Genomic DNA, 21,783 nt, shown 5'->3' on the forward strand with positions numbered 1-21,783 from the left:
TTGGACCAAAGCGAACTTTGGGCTGGCCGAAAGAGGAGCGATCTCCAGCCGGTTTCCAGTACTAAAACCGAAGGGCACCCTCCGGAACATTCAGCACTTCGCCTCTCCCCTGTCGACCCTCCCTCGGTTCCGGTCGGCTCTTTCTCATATTCTCCAGTCAGTCTCTGACGCCGGTATTGAACCGCACTTTTGAAACGTCTCCGCGTTTATTACCAACCCCCCCAAAGTACGCACATTCGCCGTTTTTGTATGTGATTATTTGTCCTCTGTACCAGGGCTCACGAGTTATTCAAAACGACTCATTGATGCTGGAATTTAACAAGGTAAAGTTTTATTGTTTTATATTTATTAAAATAATATACCAGAGTGTGTTTGTCTAATACTCAGGTCTACACCGTTATAATTTGCAAACTATATTTTTTTACAGTAAAAGGCAAAGTATGTTTTATTTTTTTTTTTTTTTAACAACCAGGGGATGAATATAACTATATTAACACAAATGCACTAAATATTGCTTACATAATATGCTAAAAGGTACCAGAAGAAGCATTCCAATCTGGAAGAAACAACGTCCGATAGGGAAAAAATCTTTAAACCCCCAACGAATTCAATAAGTTAGAAATATTTAACAAAAAACTGAAAAATACAGTATAAATATACGTGTTTCATAGTTTTAGAGTGCAGATTAGGTTTTATGAGCGCGTATTCTGTATCCGGTCTTTAGTTCTATTGATTAGGACGACCCACCGCCGTTAGCAGACAGGGAATTCACCAATGTCACCACCCTTTCCACAAACCTTTGGCAGCTTGTTGAAACCATGAACGATTTTATATTACGATGTTGTTGGTTCTATCGTTTTTGTTGTTTTTTTTTTTTTTTATTACTTAAGTCAATCCTAAGCACGCTTGAATCCGTGACTTGTACGAATGTACGTTCGAAAAATGACGCTGTTGAGGTGCTTATCCGCAATATGGGAACTTTTTTTTAATCACTAATTTGAACTACTTACTTTAGTATTTACTAAATAGTGCACAATAAACCTCGGCCAAGTACTAAATATAGTTTTTAGAAATATTCTTAAAATAAACAAACCACAAACGAACAATTTCAACATTCATCTTTGCTAACGATATTCTAGAGAAGTTGAATCAAAAACCAATGTTTTGCTTTCTTTTTGGTCCTCATTTGAACAAATAGTAACCATAGCAAATGAATTAGGTGGATCCTCAATCAAAACCAAGGTTTTTATTTTTTTCTCTTACCAACTTTATTTCAACACGAACATATGATACATAAAATATTTCATTCTTAGTATAAAATAATCTGGATTTTTTTTACAACAAATTATTCTGCCTTATGTAAGATCTTGGTTGAGATGAAAAAGTCGAGGGTCGTGGGTTAGAATCCGCTCGTGACACTAACTTTTTCATCTCAACAAGTCCTTATATAAAAAAAAAGTAAAAAAAGAATAATTAATTGAAATAAGTAATTTGGTCAATTAAACCACTAAACATAAATAGATTAATACTTTACAACAAAGTTGAAGTACCAATCACAACTTTCAATGATTTTTCACAATTAAATTAACAAACTACATACATACAACAATACAAATATTTATACATCAAGTTGAAGACAGACAAAGTAGGAATTACAATGTTTCAAAAATCGTTTAAAGAGTGACACGTCTCCAATTATTTCAATAAAATTAAACTACTAATTTCATTAATTAAATTGTTGTGCTATTCAAAAAAAAAATCTTTGAAAAGGCAAGGTTTAATAATTGTATTGCCACAACACTAACATCGTAGGGGGTGGTTATCATTTGAAACCATTTAGGACCGGTTCAAACATAACAATTCTGCATTAGAGCAGATTTAAATTGGGGGAGTTCAACATTAAAAATGATTTCTTAAATTATAATTACTAATTTTAAGCTTATCTTTATAATTTACCTCTTTTATTGGGGGACGAGTCACTAAAACGTCGGAGCAGGTTTTAGGTTCTAATCCCGGCATAGCCCATGGTTTTTTAAATAGTAATAATTAGAAAACATATATTGTAAAGTGGTTTGAACCCTTGACTGTGACGTGACACCCAACGAGTGGTTGGACGTTAAGCCCCTCCTGCCCAGCCAAAATGTGACATATCCTATTTTGCCCAGAGGATGCAGATCGTTGATGCGGATTTTTTCTTTTTTTTTTGTGTAAAATGTTATTACATTTATAGGATTGCTTAGTATGTAGAGGTAGACATAGACCGTCCCTAACATCATCCCTAATCCTACGTAATGTACCCTGATCCTAATTATACAGTACCTAACCCGTCTCTAAACCTATGTACCCTAACCTAACTACTTCCATTTGTAGGTGGCCGAGTAGTTAGGCCGTCCGACTCATGTTTAACAGGCTAGCGGTTCTGTGTTTAAAATATTGAATTCCGGCGTAGCCCATGGCTTTCTAATGGATACTGCAATGATGTAATGTATGTTAAAGTGGGTTGATCCGTTGTCCGCGATACCAAACGAGTAGTTAGATTCTAAACCCCTCCTGTTTGACAGGAATTATTGTACTCTACCTCCTCTTTTTCAATAGATTTCTAAGAATTCTGAACACAAATAGTAAATGATAGAATTTTATATCCTGTAAAAAGTGACAAAGTGTGTTTACTTCTAATGAACATGAACATAGTTCTTAGTATTTCTTATTTATGTTTTGCCTACGATCAATTTATCACATTTTTATTAGCTCTCCCCCAGCACACAACCATATTGGATATGTGATAGTATTAGGGCATGTATGTGTTACATACCATGGGAACAGACTCAAGGTTAGGTCATCGAGTTTATCGCCTACTTCGGATTTAGTCAGTCCGAGGTCAAAAGTCGGCCTGATCTGTTCTACCAACAAAGTAAGAGCCCCGGGGACGGCATGTGTTGCCTTTAAGACACACTCTCACTTATTCTTCCTTTTCTTCTGTTCCTATTTGCACACTAATCACTCAAGTAAGGTGGTGGACTACTAGATATCCTCCTTCTCACTTTACACATACTACACAACTAACCTAATTGAAGGGCGATAGGGTGCTCAATATTCCGCCATCGGCCCTCTCATACTGCGCATTCCCCTAATAAGTACATTCATTCCCGATATACATAAAAAGAGACATAAAACAAGATATCTATCAATACGTAAAAGTATTTGAAATATTTCTGTAGTTCTCAAGTACAATATACTCCTATTGGTTGATATCCTACACGCTCACTATACGTAGCTAAGGACTGACACTTTCGATACCAGAGCATAGGCCCAAAAGTAAGTATCCGTCTATCAAGAACATGACCTATTCTGAATCATGTGAGGATGATCTCTCTTCTACGATTCAGATCCTCCGATGGCCATTGCTCCACGGTGCTCCTGATATGTAAGAGCTTCTCTGCCGATTGCATTTTAATCATCGACTTTTAGCCTCGTCCTCCATTTCGTTACATGCCAGACCGGGATTTCGGACAACAACCACAGTTTTGCGGAGACGCTTCAATTCAGGATATCTCTCCAACAAAGGTAGGGTCCACGGAGGACCGAAAAGTAGTATTTATTGCGCAAAAATGAATTTAGGTTTTTTATGTTCATAGATTTTACACAAACTCACAGTTAAATTTGTTTGAATATACCAGTTCAAAGTAAACGACGAAAAACAATCACAGATTTAATGATATAATTTATATAAATAAACTGATTTGTTCCAACCCTTAGAAAGTGTCATTATTGCTACCCCGTCATCTAGATAATTTTAATCCAAAAAAAGAATGCTTTTTTTTGTTTGTTTTTTTAATTTTACTATAGCAAATCGTTTGTTTGCTTTTATTGTTTACTGTTTGATAATGCTCTGTGTTTTCGTACGTCGTTGTTCTGATAAAGTTACCATACATCTCAAACCTTAAGTGAAACTGACCATGTAAGTCGATTCTTTCATAAAGCAATAAACTACCGTTTAATTAGTCTGTCATTCATAAATCCATCCTTTCAACAATTTTAATCATTGTATTACAGCTAATTTTACAACTCATATCAACTTTACAACCACAGCTTAACTTCCATATGGTGTTCTATAAATAAATTATAAGCTTCCTGGCTTATTTTCTTTTATTATCATTGTTCCGTTCATTTTGAAAAGAACCCAATGAATCATCTTTTCACGTTGAAAAACCAATAAATCGATTAAGACCCGGGACTTGGTTTAACTTACCAAGTGACAATATGCTCGATTTATCCCATTGAAAAACTACAAAAAAGAACGCGAAAAATTAAACTGCAAAAATGTAGCTAATTTGATGCGTATGTAATACAAATAATTATATATTATTGATAGCTATATAGTATAAATATATTATTTTACTTAATTGGAACAAGATGAGGCAACGACCCGTATGTAATAAAAGCCTCTGGCCCAGTCTGGACAAAATCCTGTTTTTTTTTCTTTGTCATTTTACCCCTGTCAAGGAGGGACATATGGGTTTGCAGAGGAGATTTCTAAATAGAAGGGTGGTCGAAAGGGAGAGGGAAGTGCAGCAAGGGCAGATGACGTTCCCATATTACACGTACGGCATCAACCGCTGAATACATTAAAATGTTTCCTGTGCATAAAATTACCCCTTTTTAAAATAAAACATGCGTGGTATTTATATCGTCGTAAACAAGGCCGATAAACGTTCATCTACAAAAATAACTTGTTGATTTTAAAATAATAAGGGAAAAGGCATTTATTTTCACCCAAGTGAATGATTTTGGCATCATCTGAAGCACGATTGGATAGAAATCTCATTAGATGATGGGATTTTGATCCACCCCTCCCCCCCAAGTTCTGCAGCTCCTACTTGGCGATGAATGAAAGTGATTTGTTGAAATATAAATTTTACTCACCAATTCTGTACTCATGAATACTCTGTATCACCCTATGGTCTTGATGAAAAAACAAATTCAATTTTTACTGCCAAGCTTTTGACCTATTTTACAGTCATCATCAGAGCAAAACAAGGTAAATAATTAAGTTTTTCAGAGACGATTTCAAAGTTTTTGGAAACCGACTCAGTCCCAGCATTGCCAAGGACTGTGAAATCATGCCATTTTATGTCATATTATACAATACAAGTAAATGGCCCTTCAGTCCATTAACAGTTCAACGAATTAATGCCACAGTCCTTGGCAGTGTTGGATTTTCGCTCTTTGGATTACATTCTGCTTTTTACATTATTCAAAAGTTAGCTACGTAAGTTAATAGCAGTTCTGTAAAATAATCCTACCTCATCTTCGTGTCGTATCGAAGTTTATGAAAGCAATTCGTCTCTCTCTAAAGTCTTCACTATGACCTAGTAAGATTTGCAAAGTACAGGTTGGTTATTGACAATCCTGATTGTTATGAAATCCGTGATAATGCCCTAGGATATCAATATGTGGAACTATCCCTAAAATCCAATTGACCCTCCTTTCCATGTTGTTATACACAATGACTTGTCTTGGTGTGATGTAATAAAGAGATTTTTGTGTCGCTTGTATTTGAAGACAATTACACCAAAAGAGAGCCCTGAGAATTATGGATAATTTGATACTAGCTCGTACCAATGGTATATCCTCATCCCTTGAGTATAAACAATATTGCATGGGGGGCCTTTCTTGACGTGCGAGTAAAAATCAAAACGATTTCTTCCAAATACCTAATAAACACCTAAAAAAGTACCTGATCCTTCGTCCTAATAGAATGATTCTTCCGAGTTCACCAAGGATCGGACTACTCCGAATATTGCCTTCTGGGAGCGGGTGTGCCACAGGGCAGTGTGCTCGGACCAATCTTGTACCTCAACTTTACCCCCACATATCCCGACAACACCCTCCACTCTCCTAGCTTCCTTTGCCGACAACACAGCTTGCTATCCTCTGATTCTGATCCCGTAATTGCTTCGGAGGAGTTCCAGGCACATGTGTTGCGAATAGCTGAATGGTCCAAATTCTGGTGCCTTAAGATAAATGGAAACAAATGCAACCAAATTACATTTAATTTCCGAAAAAAATCACACAATATTCCTATCCCAAAAACTGATTGTGTACGCTAACTTGGGTTCTATCTCAACTCTCGTCTAACCTGGAACCGACATATACAAACGAAAAGACAAGAATTAAACAGACGCTTTGAACTACTGTACGAATTATTATCAAGAACATCACATGTATCAACAAAAAATCTAATTTTGTTTAGACACTACTGAAACCGTTTTGGACAAACGGATTAGAACTGTGGGGCACTGCCAAACTTTCCAACATCCAAAGAACACAGTTTTTTCAATCCAAAGTCCTCAGAACCATATCAACACTCCGTACTACGTTTCCAACACTACCGTTCACAATGACCTCCAAGACCCTAATCCCAAAAAAAATTTGCACATTCAAGATTGATGATAAATACGAGTGTATCTCATTTTGTAATGTACATAATTTGTACAAATTGTAATAAATATTTTTTTTTAACTTTGTTTATTGTTTTCAATTAATCAATCTTTAAGTAAGGTATTGGTTGAGATAAAAAAAAGTCATTGACACGAGCGGGATTCGAACCCACGACGCTAAATATGCCGCTGCTCTATCGCTTGAGCTATCGTGACTTCGATCCACTCGAACACTAACTTCCCATCTCAACCCCCACATTTTTTATTTTTCCCTCCTATTATGCCATTTTTATCTCAACCAATACCTTATTTAAAGATTAATTAATTGAAAAGAATTTATTTGGTCAATCGGACCACGAAACCTAATGGATTTGTTTACTGTACGTACAGCGGATACAATAAGAACTGCTGCAGGTAAAATACTACGGTCTTAACTTCAAAACATTAGAAAAAATACTACCCAGACGCAAGACTGTACAAATTTTCACCATATTTTTTAGCACAACTTAACTTCCCATATGATTTTTTGTCTTCTTCTTTTGATGTGATTTTAGACTTACTTTTGACTTTTGAAATTTCTTCCGTCATTTCCAGCATGCGCATTTTTGATTCTACTTTTTGTCACTAAATGTTAGGCAACATATAAAGCCTGGCAAACTACATCACAGAGCAACGAAAACCACCTCATCAGAAACACTGCTGAACCAACTTCCATTGGAAATATCTACACATGAAAAAGATGGAAAAGAAAAGCTCACTTAGGCTCTAAAAACAATGGATGGGGGACTAAACATTTCGGGTCTATAACAATAATTAATAAAATTAGACACCCATTCCAAGAAATGATCCCGGAAACATTCTTTCCAACATCCTATAAAGTCTAAACAGATAAGACAGTAGAAGAAAAAATCAAGAGGAAATCAGATAAAATGATATGGTATACAGATGGCTCCGAAACGAATTATGAAACCGGATCAGGCATTTTTCTGTACAAGCCCAAAATGTGAGCAATCGAACCCATTAGGGAAGTACTCAAGTCTCAAGCTGAAATACATGCTATCAATTCTTGTGCTTTACAAAAGCCTTGTAGGAGGTTACACTGACAAAAATATCCTTGTAAGTTCAGATAGCCAAGCACCTATTAAAGTATTAGCATCATAAAGTAAAACGATCATATTTAAAATAGTCAATGAATGCCTCCAAAATATCCATTAGGCGGAAAACCTGATGATATCTTGGGACAACAAATGAATTTCGGGTAACGAAAAGGCAAATAAACTTGCCAGTGGAGAATCTGCAAGACCATAGGCCCTGAACAAAACAAACACAAAATCCTCCAGCTCAGAATGGCAGAATGCATATAAAAATAGGCAAAAGTAGAAGTGGACGAACTCTAGAGATGCCAGATACAGCAGCTTATAATAAAAGAACCCTCACCAACACTGGCAAACTCACTGCTACAGTTAGAGAGGGCCAAATTCAGAGATGTGATAGGACTCTTACCCGGTAACTGGTATCTGAAAAAACTTCATATGGAGTATATTCCAATGATGTCTAAGTTATATGAAGAGGAGGAGAAAACGATATCACCTATATCATCTTCGAATGAATCCAACCGCTCAATGGAAACATAATCTGAGATACAAACAAAACACAAGGACAGTGATTGTAGCAAGACAGTCAATGGCCTGATGTACTTAATAGAAGAATCGAGACGATTGAATGAACTAAGTAACTAGGAAAAATACAACAAGCTAAAAGGCTGCAGTGCGTAGGGGAACATAAAATCCAACTTCCGTCGTCACCATCATCATCTCCTTTCTCTCAAGCTTAATAAATGGTAGAAATTTGGGACAACAGAACATTCAACAGTCCTACTATATTTTCTATAAAAAAAGGTTCTTCAAAACTCAAATCAAAATAATCAACATTTCGACCATTTTGCCAAGACTTTCTACCAGACCGAAAGAAGACCAAAACTGTCTTCTGAAGTCTAAATATAATAATAAATATAACGTGGTAATAATCATAATTCATGATGTGCTTTCAAAAAACAAATAAACAAATAAAAACAAAAAATAAATATTGGATTAGTAAAGGAGAAATAAGTGAACAGCAGGGTTGGAAAGTTATTTGTTATTCCACGTGCTTTAGAATGAAAACATTTTCAACAGACAAGGGAGGTCGACCAGCCATGCGGCTTACTTGCTTCCTGTTGGGTGTTTCGAACCCATGGACCGAATCAAGTGCTTGTGCTTTTTTTCCCTAATTAAATTTCTTGAGATTTGGTGGTCTGAATGTGATTTAAAAACTATATAAAAAAGATACCTGAAGACCTAACTACGGTTAAAGCTTGTTTTTAGACCATACTTATAACATAAAAATCAAACAATTGGTATATTAAAAATAACAGACAATTCAGTCCAATAGTTTTTAATAAACATTTCTCTTTTTCCAGGGATGAGCGAATTTGGGGGAGAGAAAATCCCAGCTGTTTGGGGCTCACCAGGAAGGAGATAGTTGCAAGTCGTTTTTGAAAAAGATCCTCTGACCAAAACAGGCGACAGGTCAGTTTGCTTTCATTTCATCGCACGGATGGTTTGAAACAGGGCTGGTTCGAGCGAGATATACAGAACACTCTAGAAAACTAAACGTTCTATCGCAATTGTAAACAGTCTTAAAATAGTAAAGGCTAGTCTATTTTCTTTGGACTTTCAATCTCCTTTCTAATTGTCAGATGCGTCAATGAACAGTAATGGATAGAAATACATTATTTGTAGCCTTGTTATAATTTTTCCGTGTTGTTTGGAACATGGGACATTTCTGCCGCTTTTCAGACGACCTCATTATGCCAAAATCAAAAAACTTTGGCTTGACTATTTCTCAACCAACTAAGAATTATAAGGCCTTCATAAATCTCTTATCAGCTGCTGATTGTTGGTGATAGTTGGAAACAACATTTGGTGGAAGTTGATAATTCATTTGCAGGATATTTTTATAGCAAAAAATTCTCAAATGTCGGTTGAATTATTACGTTTAAAAAAATACCCCTTTTATACCCTTTATTGGCTCAAAATTCTGAGTTTCTACCAAAAAAAAAAAAAAAAAATGGCTAGAACAACCGAAACTTCCACAATAGAAAAACATTCACCACTTCGCAGGAGAAATGGCCGACATGGCAATGAAATAATGAAATTAATTACAAATGAACATAAGTTACATATACATGTACATAAATATATAACATTAACGCGTAATATACGCAAGGCTGAACTGGCGGGAAGAAAAGCCTCCAGTAATTTGCTAAGTCAACTAAGCAGGTACTTAAACAATCCAATTATATCAATATTTAAAAGTTTCTGACTGAATGACCAGTGCAAATGGTTTTTACAGACAAGAAATATTTTTTTTGCTGTAGAGATCACTTTGTCTCATTGTACAAACTAACATTGATCACGATTGACACAGTAACACACAAACGACCCAGAACGAACAAAACTATGATGATTTTCATAAGTAAAATATAAGTGAAATATGCTAGCAAATTGTTTGTGCACCGTACTTTTTAGATGATCGTATCACAAAGCTGTATAAACTTTTATTAATGATTTAGTTGTCTGAAGTACCACTGTAAACAATATTGTTAGTATACCAAGCTTAAATAGCAAAAACATTTTTATAAACCTGATACAAAAATGAAATATTGCTAAAAATATAAACTAGGTTCTATTTTGGGGTTACTATTTGATTTTAATTTATCAGAATGTTTATATTGGTGAGCGTTGGCTTTGCCACTCGGACGAGACGCGGGGCACAAAGGTAATTTTGTAAAAAACCTTTTCCCTTAGGAAATTGGATTTGATTTTCATTTACACCCGAGCCGAATCTAGGTTAATGCTTAGTGTAGGGTTGTGGGGAAAAGGAATTACTTAGGGAGTGATGGATGAGACTTGGCCAGCCAGGTCGTGGGTGAACCCTTTCGATCCGCAATCACGATAATCTTTTTCTTCTTCGGGAAAATAAAGGAGGATAATTTTTTTCCGTTTCCCCTTTCCATCGGAACACCGGTAGACGCACGTTGTCCTAGCTGTGTGTGTGTTCGTGTGTAATGATTGGGGCGTTGCCATGGCGCTGGCCGGTTCCCCTGGAGACGGCTCACCTCGGATTTAAAAAAGAATGGGGCACTGCTAACACCAGATTGCCCTTGTGATAAAGGGAATTAAACGGATCGACGGATCGGCCTTCTAAGGTGGATTATAAGATATATATAATTGGATTTCCACTCTACAGACGGCCGTCGTCAAGGAGATATCATGGAAAGAGGTACTACCAGACGGGTATAAAAAAAGAAGAAGAGAGTGAGACACAACCAGACTTACATATAGAAAGATAGATAGAGAGTGAGTAAGAGAGAGAGAGGGGGGGAGAGAGAGAGAGAGAGAGCATGCAGGCATGCAGAGAAAGGTACATATGCACATAATTGAAGGATGTCATTCCTTGGCTCCATGTAGGGAGCGATTATGGATACCACACGTCGAACTGGGTTAATTCTGTATATATAGATGTATTTTTTTTCTTTTTTTAAATGTAGGTAATCTTATACTGTGTATATACCAAGTTTGGTTATAAAAGTTTGAACTGTTTCGTGAGAATATCTTTATGCGTGAATATCTGTGTCGTAGAAGAGCGTCGACAGCAGAATATCAAGTCCCCCATTGAGCCTCAATTGGACTACATATTGTATATATAATTGTTTATACTTGTAAAGGGTGATGGAGGAATATCCCGTAATCCATCACCCTACTTGAGTGAAAGGAATTATTTAAGAATGAGCGAAAGATAGATAGATAGAGATAAATATATAGCTAGACAGATAGATAGATAGATAGAAAGAGATAGATAGATAGATAGATCGATTGAGAGAGAGAGAGAGAGAGAGAGAGAGAGAGAGAGAGAGAGAGAGAGTGGAAGGGGGAGGAAGGGGGCGGGAGGGAGAGAGGGAGAGAGAGAGAGAGAGAGAGAGAGAGATACAGATACAGATACAGATACAGTCAGACAGAAAGACAGACCAACAGATAGACAGAAAATCACGCACGTATAAAGAAGGTGAAAAATAGAAAATGACAGACTGACAGGTAGGATCATTACACGAGGTATTTTAGTTTCGACCTAAATTATGTTAGTTGAGTAACAATATCAAGGAAAGACAATATTTTGAGAAAGAGCTCAAAAGCAAACGGATAATGGCTCAAAAGTTGTTCGAAATTTCGCCTTCCGCTTTGTAGTTTGTACCCTGTGATGCTTCTCTTGATCCCATTCTTTTCCCAACCCCCACCGAGTGGTGTTTGAAGATTCTTGATTTTTTCTCCCCCCTATTCACCCCGACCATTTTTCATAAAAAGCTTTGTGTTCCTTATTTTCCCTGTACCAAAAAAGCCAGGGCAAGAACCGACGGCATTACCGTAGCCATAATACATCCGTGGGAAAATTTAAGGCAAATTTATTTTATTCAATTTTGTATATTTGTTTAAATCAAACTAGACGATAATAAAATTAAGTTGAATCCGTACAATTAGAAAATTGCGTGTTTCAACAATTTTATAGCTTGTGAGGTTTCTAACTGAAGGGGTGAGGTCGTTTCCGATCATCCTGGACCGCATAATCTTTCAATCGCGTTATTTTCAATAGTGATGTCTCGCTGTACAGTCTAACAATAACAAAAGACCCAATCTAGAAAATATTGGGTTGTCCGGAAAATAATGCAGGATTTTAAGTTTTCATTAAAAAAAATCTATATAAAATATTCTGTTTACGTTTACAGGATTACTCATTTGTATGAATGTCAACACTTATTAATCCTCTTCCAAATGATATTGTTTGTTTACCTCTGTAGCATTCCGCTACTTGGAAATAATTCAGTCATCCTTATAATGTCAAAGCGAGAATTTCGTACGATTTTCTTTTACGAGTTTAAACTCGGCCGAAGCGGAGCCCAAACGGCCAGAAACATTAACCAAGTCTGGGGCGAGGGTTGTGTTAATGAGTGCACTGTGCAAAGGTGGTTTAAAAAATTTCGGGAGGGAGATTTCAGCCTTGAAGATGAAGAAGGTCGTGGAAGGCCTTCCTCTCTTAATGATGATGTTCTGCGATCAGTGGTGGAAGAAAACCCCAAAACAACTGTTCGAGAACTTGCAGAGCAACTCAAAGTCAGTAAAACGACCGTCGCTGACCACCTCAAGGCGATTGGAAAAGTGAAAAAACTCGAAAATTGGGTTCCACACTCATTAAACGATCGCCAAAAAAATCAGCGCTTTGATGTTTGTGCATCACTTCTTTGTCGAAACAAAAATGACCCATTTCTGGCCAGAATTGTTACATGTGACGAAAAGTGGATTCTGGACAGTGGCTCGACAAAGGAGAAGCTCCAATACATTTTCCAAAGCCCCCAACTCATCAAAAAAAGGTAATGGTTACGGTATGGTGGGCTTCATTTGGTTTAATACACTACAGCTTCTTAAATCCTGGCGAAACCATCAATGCTGAATCATACTGTAACCAAATTAATACCATGCATCAGAAATTGGCAGTAATGAAGCCCTCTTTGGTCAATCGGAAAGGGCCCATTTTGTTGCATGACAACGCTCGACCACATGTGTCACGTGTAACGTCACAAAAATTATTGGAGCTTGGCTATGAAACTTTGCCTCACCCACCCTACTCTCCGGACCTCTCGCCTACTGACTACCATTTTTTTAGACACCTGGACCACTACTTACAACACATAATATTCAAAAATCAAACGGAACTGGAAAATGCATTTATTGACTTTATCAATTCTAAAAATTCTGAATTCTACTCAGACGGAATTAATAAGTTACCAACACGTTGGGAGAAATGTATTGAGAGTATGGGAAATTATTTTGATTAAAGAACATTGCTTTAAAGTAACTAGTTTCTTTTTTTTTGTTTAATACCAAAATCCTGCATTATTTTCCGGACAACCCAATATCTCACCACTGAAGATGGTAGATTGGAAACGACCAAGCTACACTGAACCTATTAGGGCCGGTTGCACCATCTTCGTTTAACCTCGGTTCAGTACTGAAAACGCAGAAATACTTACTTGTTTACTCAGACAAACCTCAAACCCATCTGTCTGGGACATATCAATCAGTTTATAATATGAGTTTTTTCTTTTTTTTTTACTTTACCATGAAAAATTGTTGAGCCTATTACATAATTTTGACTTAACTCTTATTTCCACCTATTGTCGTTCTGCACCGGCATTGGGTCACTTATTGGGTCCGTCTTGACTCGCGGGTTTATTGAATTCCTCAAACGCGTTTCGGCAATGCGCCTTCTTCAGTGAGGAAGTTATTCAGATATCGTGAGATGCGGTCGGGTGTGATGTAGGTTTCAGAAAAACATTTTCTTTATCGTGCCAACGTTTCGATCTTTTATTGAGATCATCTTCAGGGCCTGGGATTTACAAACAATGTTTACATTTAACAAATACATTTAGGATGTGGATAAGTGAATTTATACAATGCAAAATATATTTTATATTCAAACAAAGTATTTCTACTCACTCAAAGTGTTAAGAAATACTTTGTTTGAATATAAAATATATTTTGCATTGTATAAATTCACTTTTCCACATCCTAAATGTATATGTTAAATGTAAACATTGTTTGTAAATCCCAGGCCCTGAAGATGATCTCAATAAAAGATCGAAACGTTGGCTCGATGAAGAAAATGTTTTTCTGAAACCTACATCACACCCGACCGCATCTCACGGAAGTGAGGAAGTTCAATACAAGCCTACATGGATATTTCAACAATCCCGCGAGTGAAAACGGACCCAATGCCGGTTCAGCATGAGGTTACCGACTCGCAGACCAACATCCAGCATCAAGCATTGTAGTCAAAATTGTATAACGATTTTTTTTTCTTTTTTAAATGGCATTTTCCATTCGGTCAACAGTCTATCTAGGGTTTCGCACCAATAAATCACCAACTGGAATGGATCTTTATTCATGACGAATTCGTCTGACATTCACGATTACAATTTATCCCCGGGGGTGAATGTGCATTGAGCCCAAATTGAATAAAAAGGAGGGTCCCCGAACGCCGACGAACCACATGTCATCGTGACCGTTGGTTTTATGTACAAATCAGGCATTGTTCCCATTTAAAAGTTTTTAGATTACCATTTGTCCTATGTAGCCCATTTTGTACAATTTTTCACAAAATAGAACAAGTACCAGTACCAGTTTCCCCGAATAGAAACCCAGGAAAAATACCCTAAACTCATGCCTCCCTAGATTTTTGTAAGCCTTGAGAGGCTTACAGCCACTATTTTTTTTTCTTTGTTTTTTACATTTAAACTTCAACAAATTAGTTTTGTGTATAGAAAATTCATTTAAATAATACTAAAATGATAAAGCTTTTCCCATCAACTTTACATATAATAAAACTATTAATATAATAAAAAATATTATAATTAAATATAATAAAATGACCTTTAATTACAAAAACATATCAAACAACTATTTATTCCAGTTGTTTTGTGAATTAAAAATAATGCTTATTCAATGTACATGTTTTAGAATGGAGAACGGTACTGAAGATAAACCGAAAGGAGATTTTGTATCTGATGAAAAGAGGCAGATTGCAGAGGAAGAGAAAGAAAAAATGATAAGAGGGACAGAAGAAAAAGGAGTCAAATTGAGCGAAGTTGAGAAGAAGAGGAAAGCCCTTGAAGAAGCAGCTATGGGCGATGTCGACAAACGTCGAATTCCAATTGGCGGAATCAAAATACCTGGATTTCTCAAAACTACCAGATCTCGAGAGAAAACAAAGGTATTATTATTATTATTATTGTTGTTAGAAATTTTCTATGTAATTTTTATAACTCAGGAAGGTGATGATAACGAAGAAGGAGCAGATCTTCTAGAGCAGCCTTGTACAGAAGTCAGAGTCAACGAAGAAAAAGAAAAAGAGGCCAAATCTGAAAATACGAGCAGGCTACCTTTATTTGACAAATTTGCCAATCTCAAATCTTCATTCATGAAAAAGAAATCGGTATGCTGATTATTAGAAAAACCATAGCATTAAAAAGTGAAAAATGAATATATTTTTTTTAATATCAGGTACAACAAGATCCAACAGATAACTCTACCAAGGAAACGGAGGAATCAAATGGCCTTAGGAGACCAAATTTAATAAATGCCATTAGATTACCATTAGCAAATCTAGTGCCGAAAAAAAAAACCAAGGTAATTTTAATAATTTGTGTATATAAGTCTAAGCAAGGCTGAACGTTTGAATCATTGCTATCTTAAATTTTCCTGTAAATTGATCTCATTTTGAACTATAAATTATTAGAGACATAGAACAAGTGGAATTTTTTCATATTATTATTTTTTATTGTGCTTTCTTAACTTTACTCAACTGGCATTTGTAAAACCTTGTAAAATTATTCTACCTATATCTCATCAAAAATAAATTAAAATTTAAGCATTTCCAAATAATTTTCGCCAGAAATTGTGAAATGCTGGCCAAACCAGCAAGAAGAAGCAGACCAAAATTGATCGGAAATGATTGCAGGATCATTTGAAGAATTGAAAAAAAATCTTATAACAAATCATGAGTAATTATTTATTACAATTTAATAAATTAATGTAAAGTCCCTTGATTATTCTTTAGACCGCCTTAATAATAATTTTACTTACTCTTTTTTTAATTATTTGTTTTATTAAGTCCTGCATCAATGTATTTATGATTGTACACTTTCTATTCATTTATGTTCATTTTTTTCAATGCATTAACAAAAACTAGTCAAATTATACGTCACACCAAAAATAAATATGTCAGAAATGGTTAATTATCACCTGCCTAATTAATTAAATGAATCATAATAATACTCTAATTGATTTTAATATTTTTTATTATTGATTAAATAATTGCTTTTAACTAGTTGCTATTAAGTTGTGTTGGTTTTTAGAGAAGCAGAATGTAATATCTATGACTTTTATCTCTCAAATCAATCAAGTAGCAGTAAAAAAGGAAAAAAATTAAAAGCAAACTTTACATTTTCCTTACCACAAAACATCAAGAAGTATACAAATAAATACAAAACGTACTAAAACTATAATGAATACATGTTAAAGTACAATGTATTATAATTATAATGTAATAATAATTATGATAATAAGTTACATTAATAGAATTTCACTTTTTATGAGTTGAAATGATAGAATAATATTAGCAGAAAGTGGGAGTTTATCGGGGTTTTATAATTAAATTTGATAAATGATAGTGAAATGAAGCTTGATAATCACCAGGAAGTGTGTCATAGGAGGAAACAAGAGAAACAAACGCAAAAACACATTTACAACAGGATAAACAACGATTGACAATTGGCTAGTCATCATCACAAAGCATTAAAAAGTGACATAATCAAGTTCAATCAACTGCTTATATTAAATTAACCTTTTATTTGTACATTTCATTACTTCTCAAATGTTCTCTTCAGCTATTTATAACTAACGAAAAAAAAACTAGGGCCGACAAACAACATTGATCATTGCTATCCCTCAATTCTTTTATTGTTTTTCTTTCACTTTAATCCTTCTAAATTCTCTCTAGCCTCTCTATATCTCAGGGCCTCGTCAATTACGGGCAAAAACACAACAACACACAAACAAAATATAATAAATAAAACATAATAGTCTGGTTGGCGTTCACTCTACCCCAGAATACTCAATATTCCTCAGGGTAATTGGGGACAAACTCCTTCATTCGTGCTAATAAAGTTACATTCACATACACCACACTTCATTCACACTACCTCAGACTACAAAAAAACTACTTTGATATTCCTTGGGATAAGCCATATTACTTTTAAATAAATAAAATATAAATATCCCCTACTGACTGATAAGGATTCAACAAAACAAAGAAGAAAGAAATGAATGCTAAAAATTTCGCCATCTTGAATTTGTTGTATAAACAGCATAAAACTTTGTATTTTCATTGTCATGAAGCATCAAGTTTCTAAATGTGTTTTGGTTCATTTTGAGAAATGTAGTCAATTCATATTATGTACAAAGTTATTTTGACAATTTGTGTTTTGTTTTGCTTTTTAAATTCTAGGATGAAGAAGAAATAGGAACGCAAGCCGGTTTGGCATCTATGGAAACACTTGATGATGATTCAAAACACGATGATGGGATGGAAAATATAATATTGGAATCTGTTGATGTGAGTTTTGTTGCATAATCTAGCCCCCCCCAAAAAAATAGTGGGGGTAGTTTTACTATTATTTAGATAATTATTTTTTGATAAGATTTAAAATTGATAATGTTGAAACTAGGGCCTAAATAATATTTTTATTTCATTGTGTGACAGATCGATCCTGAAAAAGCTGGTTTAGAAGATGAACAGGAAGAGTGGAAACTAACCGACTGGGAGAAGCACTGGGAGATGGTTAAACAACACAAAGTTGCTGCCAGTAAGTCAATCAGAAGGTTGATTTTTTAAAAATATTAATTGATACAATGTTTTAAGGTGGCATCCTCATATTTATGGTGTTATTCCTGGTGTTGATTATCACGGTATTGGCTGGACCCAGAGTTAATACACACGCACCAATCATCGAAGGAAAATATATAAAAGCAATTACAACTTGTGGTTTTGTTGAAGGGTAATGTCAAAAACATAATGCAACAAATTTCGAAAAAATCAATCAATTTGTTTCTGTATCAGGCTGATAGAAGATAATGCTTTTGTGTTTCGTGGTATACCGTACGCAAATCCGCCAACTGGCCCTCGGCGGTTCAGGCCACCTGAACCACAAACTCTGGAAGAATGTTGGGATGGAGTTTTCAAGGCTCATAATCAGACTTCTTCATGTTGGCAGGTTAATTGGCTTTAATGTTAACTAAATAATTAAGTTTATTTACAACATTTTTTTTACAGATATACGGTAACAGTTCTTTGAATGGAGATGAGGATTGTTTAACCTTGGAAGTGTACACACCACAAGTCCAGTATGAAAACCCCCTTCCAGTAAGTTTTTTTTTTTGTACAGAAATATTTGTTTAAATTTGGTTTATGTATCCAATCACACCATCCATACCGACCTAAATGTCCCACCATCACCGGATGGTAACTGTTTATATGTAAATTTTATCTGTTTTACTTGTTGCGTCGAATGCAGTTGTTAATAAAAAGTTTTAAAAAAAATTGGTTTAAAACAAATCAAAAATACTTTCCAGGTTATTGTTGTCATTGGAAGTGATTCTTTGTTAGGAGGATGGCCAGGTGGTATGCACCCAAGTACCAAGCTTTCTCATGCAAAAGAAGTAGTCATAGTGAGGCCTAACTTCCGTTTGGGTACTCTAGGTTTTCTTGCAGCAAAAGCCTTATCTGACAATAGGTACCCAAGAACATCAGGTATATATCTTTTTTTTTATTATTTGTTAGAATCTGTGTTGATATGTGTGTCGGAAAATACACACAAATAAGTGCAATTTTTTTGTATCAAAACTATGGTTTTATAATGTTACATAACTTGTTTTCTATGTTAAAGGTAATTATGGGTTGGCAGACGTTATCAGAGCCCTTGAATGGACCAATATTAATATCAGGAATTTTGGAGGAGACAAAAATCATATAACAGTTGTTGGACATAGGGCTGGTGCTACATTGGTCACCGCATTGACGTCAATTCTAAAGCCAGAGGTAAAAACTAATATTTATAATTTATCTTCTTGTAAATTACTGATTATATTGATTCAATTGCATAGAAACTCTTCCAACGAGTATGGATATCCTCTGGGACGACCGTGTTCCCCAACATGACCCTAAGAGAAGCAGAAAAACAATCTGAAGAATATATTAACGGCTTAGACTGCAACATAAATACAACATCTGGAGGCATTGCCGAATGCTTAACAAAAATGGTAAATTCCAATGTACATAAACCATTTCAACTGATCCTTAAATAAATATGTTTTTCAAAAGGAAATTGAAGACCTGCTCGATGCCATTCCTGATTCTTGGAGAAGGCAGAAAGAAGGTGTACTACCTGTCAGTGAGGTCAAAGGACATCAATGGCTCGTAGAAGATGGAATTCATATAAGACAACATCCGTTTGATGCTTGGAGTAAAAAAAATCTTACAGTCCAAGTTGTAATTGGTAAGAAAATCATCAATCATCAATACACAACTTACATCTCATATCATAATTCTTAGTATTACATATAGGGAAAAATAGTATGTTGTAAAATAATATTGGTATTTATAATATAAACGATCATTTTCAGGTACTACTCTCCACTCAGAAACCTCATTTAACTGGTGGCAGGAGCATAAAACATGGACTGAGGAAAGAATAATTCAAGAAGTTAACAGCAGTCAGATTGGCGCTGAAAATCTTTTAGATAGAGTCAAAGGGCTTTACAATTTGACAGTTGAAGGATACGCATCTCTTGTAACCGACATCTCAACCCTATGTCCACTCCTCAACATGCACAAGCAGATTCCTTACTCCAAATTTTACCTTGTGACCCAAGTAATTTCAAACAATAAATGTTAAAAATAGTTAATGTTAATGTGCGTTAATCACACCTGAATTTTATTTTAGCCCAGCGATGAATCCGGATTGAGTTATGGAGGAACTGATATTGATGCTGTGATCGGACCATATCAATATCAATTGGATCCACCGGCTAGAAGGTATCTTTCTTCAATGAGGAAAGTCTTCTTTAGGTACGTCTCACTTGGAATCCCTCCGGACCACAAATATACCAAAATCGATCAAGATGTGTCAAGACTTGACATACAAGATTTAGAGACAAAGTGCACTTTCTGGAAAGAGGCCGGTTTTGATAAGTTTGCTCGAGTTGATTAAAGTAGAAATAACTTTTAAACTTATATTAGTGTGAAAAGGCTGACATCGCTGTGTTAAGAATTTTTTTTTTCGTAAAAAGGAAGAAAATAAAATATTTATTTACAATTTGAGAATTAAAAAATAAAAGGATCCATCACCTTGAACTATTTTTCTAAGGAGGTTCATAAGTTGATCCTTTTTAATTTTTATTCTTAATTGTATTTTGAAACGCTTTGCATTTGTACAACGTATGTGTTAAGTAAAAAAAAATTCTACCTGTACCAGTAAACTACTCATAAAAATTAATTAAATACTGTTAAAATGTGGTGCATTTTTATATGTGTGTATAGTCTTCAATTTTTTAATAATTCCTGTGCCACCAGTGTTTTCAGAATTACCTAAGCATAATTTGTTTGATTTAGAAAATAAGACTCATCCTCAAACAACATTCTTTGAAATTGTGATAATGATAAAACAAAATGCATCCACTAAAACAAAAACAAAACAGTCTATCCATTTTTTACATTTTTCATACTTTTTTCAAACACACGAAAAGACCAAAGGAACCCGTAGTTTAGTTTTGATAAATGATTTGTATGTACAAAAAAAAATATTTTTTAAAGATTTTTGTAAAGTTTACATTTTGAAGATAAATTGGTAAAATTTATCTTGACATTTTAAAAATAAGTATTTTTGTACCAATTGTTTGGAAACGGACGATTAATTCAATTCTCTGCCACCATCCCATTCGATGGGTTGAACAAATGTGTACTAATTTGTAATTTATAAGTCTTCACTTATTATAAAGTTAAAGTATATTAATTTTTAGCGTATAATCTATAAAGATTATATTTAATGTGTTAGTTGCCTAACTCGTATGCTTCCATCTTTGAACTCTTCCTTAAATACTGTAAATTAATTGTATATTCAAAACTTGCCATAAATTGTATTGCTCGGTTTATTTGATAAGTTATTTTTATCTATACTGATAAAATTGATCTGATGTAAAATGTTTTGTTTATTTTTAATTTGGAGTCAATTTGTATATTGCTGTATGATTTCCTTAGAAGTTAAGAGTGATTTTTTTTTTTACTTATGTTTTACTGTTTAAATAAAATTAAAACCAAATAAAATCATGGTGTTTTTCCTTCTTAATATTTAAAAATGAGCCTATCTTTTTAACTTTTAGCAGTCCACCAACAATTCGAGCATTCGTAATTGATAATAATTTACCAGCAGGACTTGAGAATCACCACCCCAGGTGTTTGCAGTCCAGGGTTAGATAATCAAGGGATCACTTCAATCAATCAATATTTGGAAGGGTAGACCTCACGAATTGAACGGAAAAAGCGAGTAGCCACTTTTCAGTCAGGAGAAGGGGAGGGATCTTTTCCTGATAAGATTTAAAGCAGGAGGAACTGGACGTAACCTAACTGCTATGGTCTT

The 21,783-nt window shown here is 34.9% G+C and overlaps 1 protein-coding gene across 2 annotated transcripts; it reads left to right on the forward strand.

Annotated features, from left to right (window-relative positions):
* Window positions 1-92: 92 nt before the first annotated feature.
* Window positions 93-21,456, forward strand: LOC106666235 (neurotactin). Of its 2 annotated transcripts, XM_014393290.2 has the most exons (16): window positions 94-323; window positions 8,899-9,007; window positions 15,050-15,302; window positions 15,360-15,524; window positions 15,593-15,718; window positions 17,598-17,705; window positions 17,853-17,955; window positions 18,012-18,147; window positions 18,210-18,363; window positions 18,423-18,512; window positions 18,722-18,899; window positions 19,036-19,187; window positions 19,253-19,408; window positions 19,470-19,644; window positions 19,772-20,019; window positions 20,092-21,456. In XM_014393290.2, the coding sequence occupies exons 3-16, from the start codon at window positions 15,051-15,053 to the stop codon at window positions 20,356-20,358; spliced, it is 2,310 nt and encodes a 769-aa protein (XP_014248776.1). In that variant the 5' UTR covers window positions 94-323; window positions 8,899-9,007; window position 15,050; the 3' UTR covers window positions 20,359-21,456. The 2 variants fall into 2 exon arrangements, with proteins under 2 accessions (XP_024085399.1, XP_014248776.1); XM_024229631.1 differs by lacking the exon at window positions 8,899-9,007 and having other exon boundaries at window positions 93-323.
* The last annotated feature ends 327 nt before the right edge of the window (window positions 21,457-21,783 follow it).

This window comes from Cimex lectularius, unplaced genomic scaffold (genome assembly GCF_000648675.2).
Source record: "Cimex lectularius strain Harlan isolate CLEC.00 unplaced genomic scaffold, Clec_2.1 scaffold5, whole genome shotgun sequence".
In the NCBI taxonomy this organism is placed as follows: domain Eukaryota; kingdom Metazoa; phylum Arthropoda; class Insecta; order Hemiptera; family Cimicidae; genus Cimex; species Cimex lectularius.